Source organism: Enhydra lutris, unplaced genomic scaffold, assembly GCF_002288905.1.
Source record: "Enhydra lutris kenyoni isolate GAN:26980312 unplaced genomic scaffold, ASM228890v2 scaffoldscaffold32, whole genome shotgun sequence".
In the NCBI taxonomy this organism is placed as follows: domain Eukaryota; kingdom Metazoa; phylum Chordata; class Mammalia; order Carnivora; family Mustelidae; genus Enhydra; species Enhydra lutris.
Genome location: NW_019154116.1, coordinates 3,966,995 through 3,987,866, shown reverse-complemented (window position 1 = coordinate 3,987,866; position 20,872 = coordinate 3,966,995). Strand labels below are relative to the sequence as shown.

The window sequence follows — 20,872 nt, the reverse complement described above, 5'->3', positions numbered from 1 at the left end:
GAAAACTCCAGGCAGGGGCACCTGGGTGGCTCAGTCGGTTACGCAGGCCAACTCTTGGTTTCGGCTCTGGTCATGATCTCAAGGTCCTGAGGTCAAGCCTGGGGGCTCCATGTTCCAGACTTCCCTCTGGCTCTGCCCCAGGGAAGAGGCTTACACACTTGTGCTTTCTAAAATAAATAAATAAAATATTAAAAAAAAAGAAAGCCTCCAGGCAGAGAGCAGGTTCTAATCTGGCAGAAAGGAGATAAGCTGCAATACAGACAGAAATGCAAATGTATTTTACCTCAAATCGGAGAAGAAAAGTTGTAACTTTTTTAAACTTTGAAAAAGTTCTTCCAATTCTATCATCCTCTGACCCTCAATATCAGTCTTTTTACAAAAATTCATAAACTCGGGTCAGCCAGCACCAGACTCCTCACCCGGCATCGTTCACACCTGTGCACGTTTGATGCGACACGTCCCGGGAGCCTGAACACTGGTTCCTGTCACTGAATGTTATCCTTTATGTGAGGGACCAGTCTGCTTACGCACTCACCCCGAAAGACATCGCGCTCTGCAGCCCAGGCTGCCCGTGAAATGCTATGAGCGAGCATATAACCTGTCTTTGTGTGGACATTAATTTGACATCTCTTGGACAAATACCTAGCAATGGATTTCTAATTTTTTCCTTTCTTATTCTGTTTTTTATTGGGTTCTGTTATTAAAAATAAACAGGGGGTCCCTGGGTGGCTCAGTCGGTTAAATGTCTGACTGACTCTTGATCTCAGTTCAGGTCTTGATCTCAGGGTCATGAATTCAAACCCTGTGTTGGGCTCCACAACAGGCACGGAGTCTACATTAAAAAAAATAATTAAGTAAAAAATAAAAAAAACTTGCAAAACATACTAGGAAAAGACTGGAATTACTTGGTTCTTCAGAAGACTAGGCAAAATTCAGTGGAATCTACACATGATTTTTATACAGTAAATTATACATCAATATTTCCACTTCTTTTGTGACAACTGAAAACAACTGATTTATCAACTGTTCCACCTCTAAAACCAAGTTTGGTCTTTTTTATGTTGCTAAGAAAGCATCCTCAGCTTCCGGCCTGTCACACACAGCTGCGGGTGGTCTTCTCAACCTTTCTCCCACATCTGGAGTCTGTTTTCCTTCTCATTTTTGAAATCCTCAATATTTTCTATTTTCTCTTTTTTCATTAATCTGATCTGGGAGCTCTATGTTTTGCTATTTCTTTTTTTTTTCTTTAATTTTTTAATTTTTATTTTTTTTTAATTTTATTTTTTATAAACATGTAATATATTTTTATCCCCAGGGGTACAGGTCTGTGAATCGCCAGGTTTACACACTTCACAGCACTCACCATAGCACATACCCTCCCCAATGTCCATAACCCCACCACCCTCTCCCAACCCCCCTTTCCTAGCAACCCTCAGTTTGTTTTATGAGATTAAGAGTCTCTTATGGTTTGTCTCCCTCCCAATCCCATCTTGTTTCATTTACTCTTCTCCTACCCCCTTAACCCCCCATGTTGTATCTCCTCTCCCTCATATCAGGGAGATCATATGATAGTTGTCTTTCGCCGACTGACTTATTTCGCTAAGCATGATACCCTCTAGTTCCATCCACATCATCACAAATGGCAAGATTTCATTTCTTTGGATGGCTGCATAGTATTCCATTGTGTATATATACCACTTCTTCTTTATCCATTCGTCTGTTGATGGACATCTAGGTTCTTTCCATAGTTTGGCTATTGTGGACATTGCTGCCATAAACATTCGGGTGCACGTGCCCCTTCGGATCACTACGTTTGTATCTTTAGGGTAAATACCCAGCAGTGCAATTGCTGGGTCATAGGGTAGTTCTATTTTCAACATTTTGAGGAACCTCCATGCTGTTTTCTAGAGTGGTTGCACCAGCTTGCATTCCCACCAACAGTGTAGGAGGGTTCCCCTTTCTCCGCATCCTCGCCAGCATCTGTCATTTCCTGACTTGTTAATTTTAGCCATTCTGACTGGTGTGAGGTGGTATCTCATTGTGGTGTTGATTTGTATTTCCCTGATGCCAAGTGATGTGGAGCACTTTTTCATGTGTCTGTTGGCCATCTGGATGTCTTCTTTGCAGAAATGTCTGTTCATGTCCTCTGCCCATTTCTTGATTGGATTATTTGTTCTTTGGGTGTTGAGTTTGCTAAGTTCTTTATAGATTTTGGACACTAGCCCTTTATCTGATATGTCGTTTGCAAATATCTTCTCCCATTCTGTCAGTTGTCTTTTGGTTTTGTTAACTGTTTCCTTTGCTGTGCAAAAGCTTTTTGATCTTGATAAAATCCCAATAGTTCATTTTTGCCCTTGCTTCCCTTGCCTTTGGTGATGTTCCTAGGAAGATGTTGCTGCGGCTGAGGTCGAAGAGGTTGCTGCCTGTGTTCTCCTCAAGGATTTTGATGGATTCCTTTCTCACATTGAGACCCTTCATCCATTTGGAGTCTATTTTCGTGTGTGGTGTAAGGAAATGATCCAATTTCATTTTTCTGCATGTGGCTGTCCAATTTTCCCAACACCATTTGTTGAAGAGGCTGTCTTTTTTCCATTGGACATTCTTTCCTGCTTTGTCGAAGATTAGTTGACCATAGAGTTGAGGGTCTATTTCTGGGCTCTCTATTCTGTTCCATTGATCTATGTGTCTGTTTTTGTGCCAGTACCATGCGGTCTTGATGATGAGAGCTTTGTAATAGAGCTTGAAGTCCGGAATTGTGATGCCACCAACTTTGGCTTTCTTTTTCAATATTCCTTTGGCTATTCGAGGTCTTTTCTGGTTCCATATAAATTTTAGGATTATTTGTTCCATTTCTTTGAAAAAAATGGATGGCACTTTGATAGGAATTGCATTAAATGTGTAGATTGCTTAAGGTAGCATAGACATTTTCACAATATTTATTCTTCCAATCCAGGAGCATGGAACATTTTTCCATTTCTTTGTGTCTTCCTCAATTTCTTTCATGAGTACTTTATAGTTTTCTGTGTATAGATTCTTAGTCTCTTTGGTTAGGTTTATTCCTAGGTATCTTATAGTTTTGGGTGCAATTGTAAATGGGATTGACTCCTTAATTTCTCTTTCTTCTGTCTTGTTGGTGGTGTAGAGAAATGCAACTGATTTCTGTGCATTGATTTTATATCCTGACACTTTACTGAATTCCCGTACAAGTTCTAGCAGTTTTGGAGTGGAGTCTTTTGGGTTTTCCACATATAGTATCATATCATCTGCAAAGAGTGATAGTTTGACTTCTTCTTTGCCGATTTGGATGCCTTTAATTTCCTTTTGTTGTCTGATTGCTGAGGCTAGGACTTCTAGTACTATGTTGAATAGCAGTGGTGATAACGGACATCCCTGCCATGTTCCTGACCTTAGCGGAAAAGCTTTCAGTTTATGATATTTGTGGTGGGTTTTTCATAGATGGCTTTGATAATATTGAGGTATGTGCTGTCTATCCCTACACTTTGAAGAGTTTTGATCAGGAAGGGATGCTGTACTTTGTCAAATGCTTTTTCAGCATCTATGGAGAGTATCATATGGTTTTTGTTCTTTCTTTTATTAATGTGTTGTATCACATTGATTGATTTGCGGATGTTGAACCAACCTTGCAGCCCTGGAATAAATCCCACTTGGTCGTGGTGAATAATCCTTTTAATATACCGTTGAATCCTATTGGCTAGTATTTTGGCGAGAATTTTTGCATCTGTGTTCATCAAGGATATTGGTCTGTAGTTCTCTTTTTTGATGGGATCCTTGTCTGGTTTTGGGATCAAGGTGATGCTGGCCTCATAAAATGAGTTTGGAAGTTTTCCTTCCATTTCTATTTTTTCGAACAGTTTCAGGAGAATAGGAATTAGTTCTTCTTTAAATGTTTGGTAGAATTCCCCTGGGAAGCCGTCTGGCCCTGGGCTTTTGTTTGTTTGGAGATTTTTGATGACTGTTTCAATCTCCTTACTGGTTATGGGTCTGTTGAGGCTTTCTATTTCTTCCTGGTTCAGTTGTGGTAGTTTATATGTCTCTAGGAATGCATCCATTTCTTCCAGATTGTGAAATTTGTTTGCGTAGAGTTGCTCATAGTATGTTCTTATAATTGTCTGTATTTCTTTGGTGTTAGTTGTGATCTCTCCTCTTTCATTCATGATTTTATTTATTTGGGTCCTTTCTCTTTTCTTTTTGATAAGTCTGGCCAGGGGTTTATTGATCTTATTAATTCTTTCAAAGAACCAGCTCTTAGTTTCGTTGATTTGTTCTATTGTTTTTTTGGTTTCTATTTCATTGATTTCTACTCTGATCTTTATGATTCCTGCTGAGTTTAGGCTTTCTTTCTTGTTCTTTCTCCAGCTCTTTTAGATGTAGGGTTAGGTTGTGTACCTGAGACCTTTCTTGTTTCTTGAGAAAGGCTTGTACCGCTATATATCTTCCTCTCAGGACTGCCTTTGTTGTGTCCCACAGATTTTGAACCATTGTGTTTTCATTATCATTTGTTTCCATGAATTTTTTCAATTCTTCTTTAATTTCCTGGTTGACCCATTCATTCTTTAGAAGGATGCTGTTTAGTCTCCATGTATTTGGGTTCTTTCCAAATTTCCTCTTGTGATTGAGTTCTAGCTTCAGAGCATTGTGGTCTGAAAATATGCAGGGAATGATTCCAATCTTTTGGTAATGGTTGAGACCTGATTTAGGACCAAGAATGTGATCTATTCTGGAGAATGTTCCATGTGCACTAGAGAAGAATGTGTATTCTGTTGCTTTGGGATGAAATATTCTGAATATATCTGTGATGTCCATCTGGTCCAGTGTGTCATTTAAGGCCTTTATTTCCTTGTTGATCTTTTGCTTGGATGATCTGTCCATTTCCGTGAGGGGAGTGTTAACGTCCCCTACTATTATTTTATTATTGTTGATGTGTTTCTTTGATTTTGTTATTAATTGGTTTATATAGTTGGCTGCTCCCACGTTAGGGGCATAGATATTTAAAATTGTTAGATCTTCTTGTTGGACAGTTCCTTTGAGTATGATATAGTGTCCTTCCTCATCTCTTATTATAGTCTTTGGCTTAAAATCTAACTGATCTGAAATAAGCATTGCCACTCCTGCTTTCTTCTGATGTCCATTAGCATGGTAAATTCTTTTCCACCCCCTCACTTTAAATCTGGAAGTGTCTTCGGGTTTAAGATGAGTTTCTTATAGGCAACATATAGATGGGTTTTGTTTTTTTATCCATTCTGATACCCTGTGTCTTTTGATTGGGGCATTTAGCCCATTAACATTCAGGGTAACTATTGAGAGATATGAATTTAGTGCCATTGTATTGCCTGTAAGGTGACTGTTACTGTATATTGTCTCTGTTTCTTTCCAATCTACTACTTTTAGGGTCTCTCTTTGCTTAGAGGACCCCTTTCAATATTTCCTGTAGAGCTGGTTTGGTATTTGCAAATTCTTACAGTTTTTGTTTGTCTTGGAAGCTTTTAATCTTTCCTTCTATTTTCAATGATAGCCTAGCTGGATATAGTATTCTTGGCTGCATGTTTTTCTCGTTTAGTACTCTGAATATATCATGCCAGCTCTTTCTGGCCTGCCAGGTCTCTGTGGATAAGTCTGCTGCCAATCTAATATTTTTACCATTGTACGTTACAGACTTCTTTTCCTGGGCTGCTTTTAGGATCTTCTCTTTGTCAGTAAGACTTGTAAATTTTACTATTAGGTGATGGGGTGTGGACCTATTCTTATTGATTTTGGGGGGGGGTTCTCTGAACCTCCTGGATTTTGATGCTTGTTCCCTTTGCCATATTGGGGGAATTCTCTCCAATAATTCTCTCCAATATACCTTCTGTCCCCTCTCTGTTTCCTCTTCTTCTGGAATTCCAATTATTCTAATGTTGTTTCGTCTTATGGTGTCACTTATCTCTCGAATTCTCCCCTCGTGGTCCAGTAGCTGTTTGTCCCTCTTTTGCTCAGCTTCTTTATTCTCTGTCATTTGGTCTTCTATATCGCAAATTCTTTCTTCTGCCTCATTTATCCTAGCAGTGAGAGCCTCCATTTTTTATTGCACCTCATTAATAGCTTTTTTGATTTCAACTTGGTTAGATTTTAGTTCTTTTATTTCTCCAGAAAGGGCTTTTATATCTCCCGAGAGGGTTTCTCTAATATCTTCCATGCCTTTTTCGAGCCCGGCTAGAACCTTGAGAATCGTCATTCTGAACTCTAGATCTGACATATTACCAATGTCTTTAATGATTAGGTCCCTAGCCTTTGGTACTGCCTCTTGTTCTTTTTTTGGTGGTGAATTTTTCCGCCTTGTCATTTTGTCCAGATAAGAGTATATGAAGGAGCAATTAAAATACTAAAAGGGTGGCAACAACCCCAGGAAAATATGCTTTAGCCAAATCAGAAGAGATCCCAAATTGTGAGTGGGGAGAAAGGGGATAAAAAGAGGTTCAGAAAGAAAAAAAAAAAAGAAGAAGAAAGAAAAAAAAAGAAACAATTAAAAAAAGAAAACCAATAAAGAAAAAATATAAAAAGGAAAAAAATATATATATATATTAGATAAACTAGTTAAAATACGTTAAAAAAGAAAAGGGTAAAAGTTAAAAAAATTTAGCAGAAGAAGAAAAAAAAAATTGAAAAAGAAAAAAAAAATTAAATTAACTGCAAGGCTAAAGAATCATGGGGAGAAAGCCATGAGCTCCGTGCTTTGCTTTCTCCTCCTTTGGAATTCTGCTGCTCTCCTTGGTATTGAAACTGCACTCCTTGGTAGGTGAACTTGGTCCTGGCTGGGTTTCTTGTTGCTCTTCTGGGGGAGGGGCCTGTTGTAGTGATTCTCAAGTGTCTTTGCCCCAGCGGAGTTGTACCGCCCTTACCCGGGGCGGTCTGAGTAATCCGCTCGGGTTCGCTTTTGGGAGCTTTTGTTCCCTGAGCGCTTTCCGTAGAGTTCCGGAGGGCGGGAATGAAGACGGTGGCCTCCCGGTGTCCGGCCCGGAGGAGCCGAGAGCCCGGGACCCCACTCCTCAGTGCGCCCTCAGAGAACAGCACCCAATGACTCCCGTCACCCTGCCTGTGGCCGTGCTCGGAGCTGACCGAGCCTGTGACCGGTTCAAGGTAACCCCGAGCTGAGAGCTCACTCCTCAGCTCTGTCTCTGTAGCCGGCTTCCCCGTTCTACTACCTGTAAGCTCTGCGACCCTCAGACACCCCCGATCCTTCTGTGACCCCGCGTGGGCTTCACCCCGGTTAAGCCTCTGGAGCATGTCCCTCAGCGGAACAGACTTTTAAAAGTCCCGATTTTGTGCTCCGTTGCTCCGCCGCTTGCTGGGAGCCGGCCCCTCCCCGCGCGGTCTATCTTCCCGTCGCTTTGGATTCACTTCTCCGCCAGTCCTACCTTTCAGAAAGTGGTTGATTTTCTGTTTCTAGAGTTGCTGTTCTTCTTCTCTTCGATCTCCCGTTGGATTTGTAGGTGTTTGCAGTCTTTAGATAAGCTATCTAGCTGATCTCCGCTACCTGAAGTAGTCTCAGCTGCTACTTCTCTGCCATCTTGACTCCTCCCCCACCTGTTTTGCTACTATTTCTTAAAGGCAATGAGTTTTTTTTTTCTACATGTTTTTTTCTTCTCTGCTTCATTACTATTTATTACCTTTTAAACTCTATTCCTTTTCTTCTAGATGCCTTCTAGGATCTCAGATATTTAATTTCTAAGATGACAATCAGCCATTCTATTATCTAATAATGAAAATATTTAAACTACCTTAATGAGTATAAGTTTTATAAAAACTAGAGATCTTTGATACGAAACATTTTCCTTTTCAATGACTTTTAAAACATTCATCTTACTTTTGAGTTCCTGTTCATTCCCAGATTGTCCAGGACCATGTATTCCAACTTTCAAGGAGTGTTTATGGAATCTTTGAATTACTTATAGAGGATTTCATGGAATTACTACCAAAGAGTGTATGGAATCTTTACTTTTTAGGAATTAAAGTTTTCATGTGGTCAAATTCATCACTGGTTTTATAAATGTGCCATAGACATGCAAAGAAATATATATTCTTTCAAGTTTACTTGTATTATTGAATTCCACTGTTCTACTCATTTTTGTATATCTGATCTGTTGAATTCTGTGAGAGAAAATCTGGAAGTCTTATACTGGTATTTTTATCTCAAGTATTACTCACTTTTTATACCTTTGATTTTATATTTTTATTTGATATGATATAGAACAAACACATTTAGTGAAACTCTATTTTCTTTATAATGTCTTTTATCATCAAACTACCATATCTGGTTTCACCCCAACCAGGCCACCTGGAGGCGCCAGTGTACAAGCAGGAGGACCAAGCAGGGGCTACTGCCCTGCAGGAACCTGGGAGGAGGGGGCATCACTGAGGCAGGTCAATGACACGAGGTGGAAGGGCTCTTCTGACTAAGCTGCTGACCTGAGTCCGATGGTGTCTCCCAAGATGACACTCATTTATCTAGACGAGTTGCTGGAAAGATGATTACAGTCTTGCTTTTTAATGTTTCCTTAACTTCTGTTTACCAATAGCCCTTTCCTCTATTTCTTATAAGAAAACAGAAGTCGGGGCACCCGGGAGGTTCAAGCAGTTGGGTATTGGGACTCCTGATTTCAGAGCAGGTTAGGATCTTTGGGTTGTGAGCTTGAGCCCGGGCATCAGGCTCTCTGCTCAGCATGGAGTCGGCTTGGGATGCCCTCTCTCCCTCTCCCTGTGCCCTCCCATGCTCTCGCTCTCTCTTTAAAAAAAGAGAAAAATTCTCTCTCCCTTTCCCTCTGCCCCCACTCACGCTCTTAAAAAAAAAAGGAAAAGAAAAAAGAAAAAAAAAGAAAACAGTCTAATGAACATTAATATCAAAAAGCACAAAAATGGATGGGCGCCTGGGTGGCTCAGTGGGTTAAGCCGCTGCCTTCGGCTCAGGTCATGATCTCAGGGTCCTGGGATCGAGTCCCGCATCGGGCTCTCTGCTCAGCAGGGAGCCTGCTTCCCTCTCTCTCTCTCTCTGCCTGCCTCTCTGTCTACTTGTGATCTCTCTCTGTCAAATAATAAATAAAATTTAAAAAAAAAAAAAAGCACAAAAATGGAAAGCAAAATGACATATAAAACTGCACTACACACATAAGCGAGGATAACTTCAAGAGGAAATTCATATACGGTCATTTAAAAACAAACCAAGGTTGGGAAGCCAGGGTGGCTCAATTAAGTGTCCAACCCTTGATTTAGGCTCAGGTCATGATCTCAGTTTCATGAGCTCAAGCCCTGAATTACGCTCTCTGCTCAGCATGGAATCTGCTTGGGATTCTCTCTCCCCCTCTCACCTGTGCCCCTCCTACACTCTCTCTCTCTTAAAAAAAAAAAACAAAACAAACAAACAAAAAAAACAGAGAGAGATTCTCTCCCTCTGCCACTCCTCCCACACACACGTGCACATTTTCTCTAAATAAATAAAAAATAAAAAACAAGGATCAACCTCTCACTGAATTCAACATCGCTTCTTAGAGTTTACCACTGTCAATTCAACCTCCAGAGGTTCTCACTAGACCACAGCTGTAACATAAAAGAACACCAATCTAGATGGTATATTAGCACTCAGTTACCAAAGAAAATCATAAAAAGAGGAAAAGAACACATAAGAACAAAATATTTAAATAAAAATTCCATCAATCAAAAAGAAAAACACAATATTTAGATTTTAAAAAGTCAAAACAGGAAGGAGTTGCAATGCCATTTCTCAGCTCTCCAAGTGCCCACCAAGGAAACCAGTGCTATGCAGCTCCCCTACATACACATTCTACATGATCATCAGTCATAAATTAGTGAACGAAATAAAATTTTTGGTAAATTACCAAAACACCTACAGCTCCAATCCTTCCCGAAGTGCCTCATGCGCATTTCCTGAACTAAATGCATAAGCTTAGGCTAAAATGGTATTTTAAAGGATTCAATAGGAAGAGTCCTGTCCCTGAAATGCCTATGAACTAATTCAACACGAAACACAAAACTGAGTAAGGACATTCATATGAGATCTGCAAGTAAGGTCTGACAATTGAGAAATAAAAACAAACCTTACCTTTTCCCAGTTGAGAAAGGCTCTCAAACAGTTCCGGACCTCTCCTTTAGCACGTTGCCTGGCAACCAACTGCATCGCCTTATTAATCACCGATTGGGAAATAAATATGTCATGCCACATATTTGCAATGAACAAAGTCAGTTTCTCTGACTCTGGAAAATCTATGAGAAAGAAAACAAAACAAAACAAAAAAACCTTTATGTCTAATCAATTGAATAAATTACAAGCTAAGAACCAATTTCAGTAATTTCACTTATGCCTTGCAGGGTCTCTTACCGCTGAAGGCGGGTGCCCAAGGAGGCCCTGCTTTGTGCAAATGTGCTTCTTTCTCCCCCAACCGTTTCCCTTTGGCAAACCTTAACTAGATTTGAAACATACACAGCACTGTCTTACGAGAGGAGCCATCAGATCCAAACACGAAGCAACGGCAAGCCTCTCTCTTCAGACTTCTGCAACCCTAGAACCTCCCCATTTGAAAAGTGTCATTTCAGGCTATTTCTTATGCACTGGAAGACAGAACTCACCTGTGCAACACATAAAAGGCTTCTGATATGAAGAGATGTTTTTATACATCATGGATGATAATCTTCTACTGTGAACGCTTTCCCACAGTTGGCTTGTTTGTTTAATCAACCTAACCCACATGCCGCTCACATACAATGAAATACTCTCAAGCACAGTCTGATGAATTCTGATGAATGATCATGTACGTAGAACCCCCACCACAACCAACACATAGTCCATCCTCCCCTACCCCATGGTCTGAACCCTTCCGGTGCCTCCCTTCGCCCCAGACACAGACAACCCCGACCCGCTCACCGACACTGCAAGTTAGCTGTCTTTCCTCCACTGTCCGCCAGTGCATTCGGACAGCACGACTCTTTTCTGCCCGGCTGCCTGACTCAGCAGAATGCTTCCGCGACCCCACTTGCTGCCACCGCCTCAGCGGCCCCTCACTTTGTGTGGCCAAGTTGTACTGAGCTGCTTGAGACCACACACCCGTCCTTCCTTCAGCTAACGGACGTCTGTCTCCGGCCCCGGGCGCCTGCCCGCGAAGATGCTGCGGGTATGTGAGCACCAGTCTAGGGGAGCTATGTCTCCACTTCTGCTAGATAAGGACCTGTGAGTGGGATTTCTGGGTCATACGACAAATGAAGATTTTGATCTAACAAGAAACTGTCCGTGTTTTGCAAGTTGGTTGAACCAGTCGACACAGATTTTTACCGTTTGGGAGAAAGCCACATCTTGTGTTTCCAGAGCTAGTAAGTCAAAGCAGACGCTGCTCATAGTCTATTCTGACCTGCTGCTTCGGAGACGGAAAATCCTCCCACCCCAGGACCCTCTCCACATGCTGCGCCATCTGCCCGGCATCTTCTCCCTCGCTTTTTTTTTTTTTTTTAAAGATTTTATTTATTTAACAGAGAAACACAGCCAGAGAGGGAACACAAGCAGCAGGAGACAGAGAGGGAGAAGCAGGCTTCCCGCCGAGCAGGGAGCCTGATGCGGGGCTTGATCCCAGGACCCTGGGGTCATGACCTGAGTCGAAGGCAGACGTTTAACCGAATGAGCCCCTCAGGCGCCCCCTCCCTCCCATTTCTTATAGGCACTCGCTGGTGTCTTCACACCTCAAGTTCAGAAGCCGCTCCGACAAGAGCTTCTGTGACCCCTCAGTCTCACAAATCCCCCTCCACAGCACAGCCCCTCAAGCAACAGATCCTCGATGGCTGCGTACAATGCATCCTTAAGGGGTAGGGGTAAGTAGGGACAAGACAGAATCCCTGCCCTGACAGAGCACACAATCCGGTAAGCGGAGACAGCAAACAAAAGGGTTCGGGATACAAGGCAAGGGGGGTAAGCACCATGAAGAAGAAGCCAGGAGCCTGCAGGAGGAAGGCCATGGGAGTCCCGACAACATGGGGGGATAGCTTCTGAGGGAGAGACCTGCTCCCCACGAGCCTGACGAGAAAGGGGGCTGGCGGTGTTTGACAAGAACAGAACCTCACGGGGGCCTAGCAGAGTCCATGCTGCTCGCCTCGCTAGTACCCGCCACTGCGGGAGCCCCCCGTGCGCTGGGGCCACATGACCTGCAAACGCGGGCCTCACCATTGGGGCGTGTCTGTGTCTGGTTCCAGTCACCATCCAGGCCCTAACACCTAGCGAGCACGCCATGAACTACGGCTGAGTCCACCAGTGACTGAAAGAGGAAACAAAGAAAGGAAGAGGGCCCCAGACGGCAGCCTCGCTCACAGGTGTACACATGCCGGGCACATTCCACTCCCCACTTCACTAGCCCTGTGAGCTCCCTAAGAAGGATGAAAAACCTTGTCGAGGTAAGACTTTCTGATAGGAAATTGAGCTGCATTTGTTTATCATTTCTCTGTTTACAAATGTTCCCACTGAGGATGTCGTATTACAAAGGCTGACTCCTGGTCCACCCCGTTAATGGGGATGGAAGCAGAGGAAAGGAAAAGGGGCTCCAGGAGAGCCCTCCTGCCCCCGCCCTCTGGTCCTCTTCTTGCTTCAGGCTCGCTACACCATTGGAGAGTTCTGCCTTCTCCAGCTTCGGATGCAGCACTGGGGTCTGTCCCTGACTTTACAATCATTCCCTTACCTCGTGTTGCCAGCATCTGACTTCAGTAACTACACCAGGAGGAGACAAACACGCAGCGATGAGACCCTGAATTATGTACCAGTGGACGTGTGTGTGTTGACAGAGGCACGTGTATGTCACGTCAATTCTCCCACTGAAAACCAGGCAGGGCATGGGACAGCTAAGGCTCTTCATGGCCTCCGATAAATGCCCAAACATTAATGTTATTTTGAAAGATACACCGCAAACACTCAGCTGCAAACACAGATCCAAGCGTAACAATGAGGTAAACAGGCAGAAGTGGGCCTCCAACACAGAAATGTCACTACCTAAACGTACCTTCCTTAAGTAGGCTGTAGCAAAACAAACGAGCTCTTTCCAAGTCCCCAAGTTGCCGACAGATGCCCACATACACTCTGCAGAGGGCGTGAATGTAATTGCGCTCCATGGAGATCTTCTGCAGTTTCAGTTCTGAGAGAATAGAGTGCAGCAAGCACTCTGCCAAATGCTAGGTTTGAGAAAAAGAAAAAAGAAAAGGTAACGTACACTTGAGTTGCTTCTGTCTGCTAAATAGCTCAAGTTACAAAACCAAAGTAGGGCCATGAATCTCGCACTCTACCAGCCAGCAGAAAACAGCGGTCACTGTGGCAAACCACCTGCTTTTACTCAGCCCAGTGACCCACCCCCCCGTCCCCTGCCGGGTGTGGGGGGCAAGAGGTCCAAACCTGCAGGCTGCCTGCAGGTGCCAGGGGCCCTGCCCGAGCACATCCGTGTGCCTGCCGCCACGCCAAACAAGTAAACTTCCTTGGTTTGGGCTAAAATAATTTTGTGTGTGTGCATTACACTCACTCTACATTCTTCTCCCATTCCTGTTTTCTGAATTCTGATGTGCCCTACACATTTATCCTGTTTAGGTCTTAAAAATACTGGGCAACAATTTTCCTACTTAAGAAGAAGGGCATTAAATAATTTGATCTATTTGTTCACTTGAAAATAAATTATCTTTTCAAAGTGACATGTATTACTTCCTATACTTTCTGGAAGTAAGCAATCTACAAAAACCACATCCGTATTGTTACCACTATGACTCTCAGGATGTGCAGCTAACCAGCACAGCGCGAGCCACGAGACACTGGAAAGAATCCACACAAGGTGTCGACATGGGAACTTGGAAAATACAACCCTAGAGAAGTCCTAATACCCCAGCTGTGTGAATCCGCACAGTGTTCCCACCTTAACTGTTCCTATCTTGAAACCAAGATCAGTTCCTGTTTCATCGGTGACAGATATTAAAGGAGGCACAGGGGAACCCCTAGCTCTCTTTCTAGAAGGTGCTCAGACTCAAATGTGTGTGTACTGTCCACAGAAAAGGCTCCATTACAGGAGAATAATTTGATGCTTTGGAGCAAACCATTTTGAGCTTTTAATCATGTTGGAATTGATGGGAAATATGCAACTGTCGTCCTGACAATCACTTTCATTTCTTTAAAACTTTAAGGTATTTGATGAATACAAATGATCAGATCGCCAGTGTCTTTTCACAACTCAAGTACACAAAATGCTGACTAGAAACAAACTGTAGGTCACAATGTTTATACGGGTATCTGTCTGTCTCGGAAATCAAGTTTCTGCTCAGGGTCATCTACCACTTCGCTGAGAGCAGACAGCCTGTCTCTGAGGACATGCAATTCCTAGTGCTCCTACAGAAGAGCAACCACGTACCTTTTTGGTTGTGCTAAACTCATGAACAACTTCCTTCTCTTGATCTCTCATGACAGGCTTTTTGGAGATATTTCCCACATACACATGACTTCGAATGACAGGTAAGAGATCAAAAGACGACTCTGCGATCTTCTTCAGTGCATCAGCTATGGCTTTGTCATGGGACTCTACAGTTTCTTTTGGGTTTGGAGGCAACTGTGAAACCGCACTGACGGTCAGAGAAGAACTTTCTTCCTCTGCCGCCACAGCTTCAGTTTGAGGGAGGCTCCTCCGGAGGGCCTTGCTGACTCCTTCTGTAGTGGCGCCCCCAGTTTCTGGTTCTGGGGACCCACTGTCCAGCCGCAGTCTTTTGGCGCTCCTCAGCGTAGATGCAGACAATGTCCTTTTCCCTCCTGCATCCTGGCGAGTCCCCCCATCTCTGGATTTGTCCTGACTACAGTCACTCCCTGAGCTGCCCCCTGTCTTAACAAAGGCGGTGGATGTTGAGGTGATTGCCTTGAAGCCTGTGATAGCACTGACAGGCCCCGCTAAGCTCTTACGGTCTGCAGGAGGACCTCGAGTGAGCTGAATGTTCCCTTTGAGAATGTTGAGGGTACGGGCCCTGGCAGACAGCTCTGGGTACATGGTGTCGAGGATTTTAACGGAATTCTCCTGGGGTCCAGCCACAGCCGTGTGGGCAGATGCCAGAGGCGGGAGGCGGCCAGGCACAGGGAGGGCATGCTTTGGGGTGGCAGCACAAAATTGCAAGGGTGATGACACTATCCTCTCGCCGGCCGGTGCAGCAGATGGGGACGGAGATGTGCATGGGGGAGAGAGGCATCCCGGCTCTTCCGGCAAAGGAGACATCACAGGAGGCACAGGGGGTTCACACAAGGGAGAAATCTGGCCAAGAGGAGAGGTAGGTGAGGAGGGAGAGGACGTTGCTAGCAGCGGAGAAACTGGCTGCGAAGTCCTTGGAGGTGTAGCAACCAGAGGAGCAAGCAAGGGCGGCAGAGGGGGCCCCACCTCCTGCCGGATTTTACTCAGGGTATCAGAACAATCTGTAGGAGTTGATGTGTCAGCATTGGCTAGAATGGTCTGAGTTTGATTTCTCTGAGTTTTTGTGCTCTCTCTTTCCCCTGAAAATGACTGAGAACCTTCATTCTGATTAGTTTCAACTCGGCTTGATGCCAAAGCCTTTGCCGACCTGTTTGATTGATCTTTGTTTGAAATCTTTGATCGATTCTTATTTTTGCTGAATGGCTCTAGTTTCGAGTTAAAGTACGTGTGATCAGATGCAATGGTCTGAGACTCAAAGTTCTGATCATAGATCTCAGAACTAATCCTTACGCTAGGTTTGACAGGCCTGTTACGCAAACGACTTTTATCAAAGTTGGTGCTCTGGCTACTGCTGGAAATTTCCTCTTGGGCACATGATAGGGTGCTGCCGCACTGGGGCTCCTGAAATGGAGGGCCAGGGTGACCGGTCTCTGGGGACTTCTCCATGGAAGTAAGGGAAATGAAGCCAGCTCCCAGGCCTCCTCCATCTGGGGAAACAGGGATGTCTTCGGGAGTGTCACACAGTATGACCTGGTCCACATTTGGCATGAGAGCTACCCCATTTATGATGGTCCAGTGGTCCCCCTTTTCAATGACGAGATTTTGATCCTTATTGATGAGCACGTTTATGACTTCGGAGGTCACTGTTGATATCTGGCACTGAAACGTCGTTTCTGCCCCCTCCTCAGCACTGCCTTCTGTGGTCTGCCCCGCCACGGAGTCAGAGCGCTGGGGGGAGGACTCTGCCCCACCGCGGATCGGGCTGGTGACACTGGGAACACCCTCAGGACTGCCAGGAGTGACTGCGTTACTCGATGAGCCGCTAGCAGGAGAACAGCCCTTGCCAGTCATGCTGGCTACTGGAGGGGATGTACCTGAAGGGTGTGGGGGGAAGCCACTCGCCCCCTGAGGTGGGACATGCTCTCTGACAGGCTCACTGGTCACGTCATCGTGCGTATTTGAGAGCACTAAGTCAGCAGCGTCTTTTCCAGGAGAGCTCTCACAGCTGGCCTGAAGCTCCCGTCCAAACCTGGTGAGCACCTCAGACAGCGTTTCCAAGGAGCGCTGTGTGAGCTGACCTGTGCTCTTCAGAGGACCGTCCTCTTCCTCGGATTCAATCCACTCTTCGGAGGTTTCAAGGGTTTCTTCTTCACAGAGCTGCTTTCTGTACTTTCCTCCTGAGAGGTCACCTGGCTTTAAGTCTTTGTTCATTTCTTTATGCAGGGTTCCTCTGCTAGAACATTCTGAAACAGAGTCCCCCGAACTGTAATCTCTTAACTGACAACTTTCAAGAAACATCACGACCTCGGATGTAGAGAGCCCGTCGATCTCAGAAAGGGTGCTGATGTTGAAGTCCTGCAGCGCGGAGGTCAGACAGCCCACCTCGACGGGAGGCCGAGTCTCGGCTGAGCCAGCGCCTGGGGCTCCTAAACCTCTTCTGGAGGCGTGAGCAGCCCCCCGCGGTCTGTCCCCCAGCGCGGCTTCGGGCTCGCTCTCCCCTTCGCTACCGCTAGGCGCCTCACTCTCCTCCACCTCTGTGTCGCCACCTCCTCCCTCCCGAATGCCCGTGTAACAACACACAGGCCCAGCGAGAGCACTCGCGGGGACAGCACGCGTCTCCTCATCTTTTCTGAGAATCGCCGATGGGAGAGCCGTCCCTGTGGTACCTGGACCTTCAGGAGAGGCCCTGCCAGGAGTCTGAGACGGCAGCTCTGGGGACTCCTGCAGGCTCGGGCGGACACGGGGAGAGCCCTCCAGGATGGCCAGAGCCTTGCTACCAGATCTGCCCGTGCCCCCATAGGGCACTCTGTCAACAGCGCAACTTCTGGACACTGGCACTTCTGGAGCGGGACGGAGTTGGTCCCCAATCAGCCCAGAGGAGTCCAGACTTGCGGCATGAAGGAGCAGAGTTTGCTTCGGCACTGCCTCCTGTGCTGAGGCTTCGGTTGTGATGTCTTGATTTGGGACAGGGATGTTTTTGGGAGAGAAAGACGGTTTGCTATTTGTGGAACTTGGAAAACTGAAATTTAATTTTCTCCATGAGGCAGAAACTTGTGGCGAGGTCCCTTCATTAGCAGCCGCTCCCTGGGCAGCCCACGCCGTGTCCTCTCTTTCTCCGTCACGTCTGGCTACAGAGGACGTGGGAACAGCCCCAGGACCGGCGTGTGCTGCCCCGAAGGGAGGCTCAGTCTTCCGCTGCCTCCAGGGTTCCAGTCTAGTGCTCTGCACTGTGTCGGGCCGGGCCTGCTTGGTGATCACGGACACTTGGTTAGGCAACAGTGACGTAGCAGCCCTGAGCCCCACGGGGTTATTTTCTGAGGCAAGCTCAGGCTTCGATGTGGACCGTCTACTTTCTAAGGATGCTGCTGCCTGTTGTACCTGATGGTTAGTCTTCTGTTCGGGTTCTGACTTAGCCCTTAGCCTTTCTTCTCCACCTCTCCTTAACACATCACTATGGTGCCATGAAGGGCTTTTAAAACCAAACCCACCCTTGGTCAAGCCACGCTGAGACTCTAGCAATGGTGTAGAATCCGCCCTAGTCAGGGGGAGCTCAGCTCTGGGACCCTGGCTTCTGCACTGTGCGTCTTTCATAGCTTTTATAAATACTGACTGTGCAATTGAACAGACTTTGGGAATGCCTTTCAAAACATCTGTGGACTTGACCTCATTGCTGCTTTCATTATTAAAATGTGATGCTCCCAACTCAGGGCTCAAAGCACACAAGCTATTCTCCAGATGGTTCTCTCCGGGAGGACACTCTGGGGGCTCAGGCTGCAGATCTAGCACGTTCAAGGTTTCAGCTTGTAACTGCTGTTCTGAATGGTGCAGTTCCACAGCAGTAACTTTAGCAGGAATGTGTTGGTCATGAGCATACTTCAATCCAGAGGAAGATGGGGAGTCACTGCAGACAGACGATGCTCCCGAGGTAGAAGAGGAAGAAAGGCTGGCATCACCACGGAGCCCTGGGGCACCCGCTGCATCACCTACATCGTCCTCTGGCTCAGGCGATGCTCCTAAAATGAAGTCTTGAGCATCTCGCTTCTTTCCCGATACTCCACACATTCCCTGGAGGTGGTCAGAGATTGACAGATGATCTGATTCAAGAGGGATTTCATTACTTAGTGTCCACTTAGTAAACTGTGATTTGGGTGATCCTATCATTTTGGATAGTAGGGTTTTTCCTTCAGATTCCATGAGTTCACTGAATGGCCTCTTGCCGAGGGTAGAGGAACACGTGTCAGACTTCCGGAGGGCTGCTCCCCTGCCCTGTGCCCGGCTGCCAGATGACGTCTCAACACACACGTTTCTGATGGGTTCATGAAGTGTGTTCTCAGTCTGCACCGACTTATCCACCTCCCTAACCTCTCTCTGTCTTTGTGCCTCATCTGAAATGGCTCTTCTCCCGTCACTCGCGGACTCAGATGACACCATCCAGTGTTTCTCGTGAGCTACGGAGTATGCAGCTGAAGGCTCTCTCAGCGTTGCTGTGAACGTCCCAAACCCGACAGTTGTCACTTCATTTACTTCCAGCGTAGCCAGAGCCTGGGAGGCTTCATGTGATTTGAGCTTCTCCTCCCAGGTACCACCACTTCCTTTACTTTTTCTGGATGAACCAAAATACTGTGATTCAGATGTCTCATCTTCTGAAACAGACTCAGCAGAATTTCTATGTTGGGACAATTCATTATCACTGGAATCTGTATACTCTCCGAAGTAGGTTTCCTTAAAAACGAATGAGTTATTCTTATTAGTTAAATGTTAACTAAAATGACTAAACATACCTAACAATTAAATGCCTTAAAAAGCGATTCTTATGAAATACTAATTGGACCGACTACATATAACTATCAATTAAATGCATTCCTGAAGAATCCTTTCAGACACAGCCAAAGAAAGGGTAGCTCCCTGTCCGGAAGCTGCCAGCAGGGAGACGAGCTGCGGTCTGAGCAGCCAGCTGCCACCATTCCCGGACCCGTCTCCCCGAGCTCCCCACACTCCCACCGCACGCTCCTCCCACAACAGACACAGCCAGGATTCGTCTATCCTCCAAAGGGCCAAACATTCCTACTCTCCGGCTCTTCCTCCCCGTTTCCGGGCACAGAACATGTCCAACTCTGGCTGCACAGCCTTCCATCCCCCTGCTTCCAGGTCACTCCTCTGCAGGCGTCCAGCTCCAGCAGAGCGGAACTGGCGGCCACTCCGGGGAGCGACCTCCAAGTACCTCCTGCAGACATGTCCTCGTGCCTGGGCTGCATCTGCGATGCTGTTGCCAGGTGAACGAGCTCTACCTCTTTCAACAGTATGCACACTGACACCGCCCCTTCCCACACAGCCCTCTCCCCATCTCTGCTCCAGAAACCCCCTACACCCCAGCGCAGCCCCCGCTGTTTTGGCTGAACTGCCCCGTCACGCGGCGCAGCAGGAGAGCCGGTTCCTCCACCGCCTGGCCTCCTTCTGAGCACCACGCCCGTGGTTCTAAACTCCTATTGCACGTGCCCCCCGCCAGGCCCATGCGCGCCTGCATCCCCAGCTAACACTGACACGGCACCCACAGCCCCCGGAGCAGGGCCGCCGGTTTCTTTCCTTCGCTATTTGCAGCCTCCCCGCCTCCTCCACCTCTGCAACCGCCACACTAAAAACCTCACCAAATGCTGCTCATCGGCCTCCTAACGTTTCTCTAACCAGCCCCACCTCCTGGACCCCAGTGCCGCTGCGGGGATGAGATGTCGAGAACACTGGAAGCTGCTGATTCAGTCAGGGATACCCCCCATGCTCTTACCTCTGTCCAGATTATCCCCACTCCCTATTCGATCACACAGAGGCTAAACGGAAACTTGCAACTGAACGTCTATCATTAAATCCACTTCCCAGATCCACCAAGGACTTCCTACTGCCCTCACAATAAAATGGAAAGTCCTAAGGACACAGATGGCCTCTGCTGACCTGGTACGCATGAATGTCCTCTGGCACAAGCTCACCTTCAGTCCCATGGCACTGTGTAAAGAGGTCCTCCACCTGAAGCAACCCACCCTCTTGAACACTCAGCTGGGTCCCGTCTTCCCGGAGCATCCCTACCCTCCTTGGCCTCCCTCAGGAGCCAGCCTCTGGCCTGGGTCCTCTCCAGCTGGTGTGCCCCCAGCCCGGCAGTCTCTACCACAGCTGTGCGATCACCTGCTCCCTCCCCCGCCCAACTGCCACACAAGATCCAGCCAAGTGGTAACCACGGACTAAGTCACATCCGTGTTCCCAGGCCAAGCGCGGCCCTGGAACAGAAGAGATGTACACTGCTTCCTGAAGAAAGGGAGTGACTCAAAGCAATGCATTTATCTGCTCCTTAAGCCAAAAAGCATACAAATCCGCTTCATCAAGGCTTAACTCTCTAAGAATTTACAATAAACCCCTCTGCAAAC

At 46.3% G+C, this 20,872-nt stretch overlaps 1 protein-coding gene across 1 annotated transcript in view; it reads right to left on the bottom strand.

The window, feature by feature from the left end:
- The window catches only part of LOC111153407 (interactor of little elongation complex ELL subunit 1), a 96,275-nt gene that overhangs the window by 10,101 nt on the left and 65,302 nt on the right, over positions 1-20,872 (bottom strand). The window contains exons 27-29 of the mRNA XM_022512423.1: positions 14,424-19,184; positions 13,041-13,209; positions 10,112-10,272 (exon numbers count right to left, since the gene is read on the bottom strand). Coding sequence (XP_022368131.1) covers positions 10,112-10,272; positions 13,041-13,209; positions 14,424-19,184 — 5,091 coding nt within the window. The remainder of the gene's footprint in view (positions 1-10,111; positions 10,273-13,040; positions 13,210-14,423; positions 19,185-20,872) is intronic.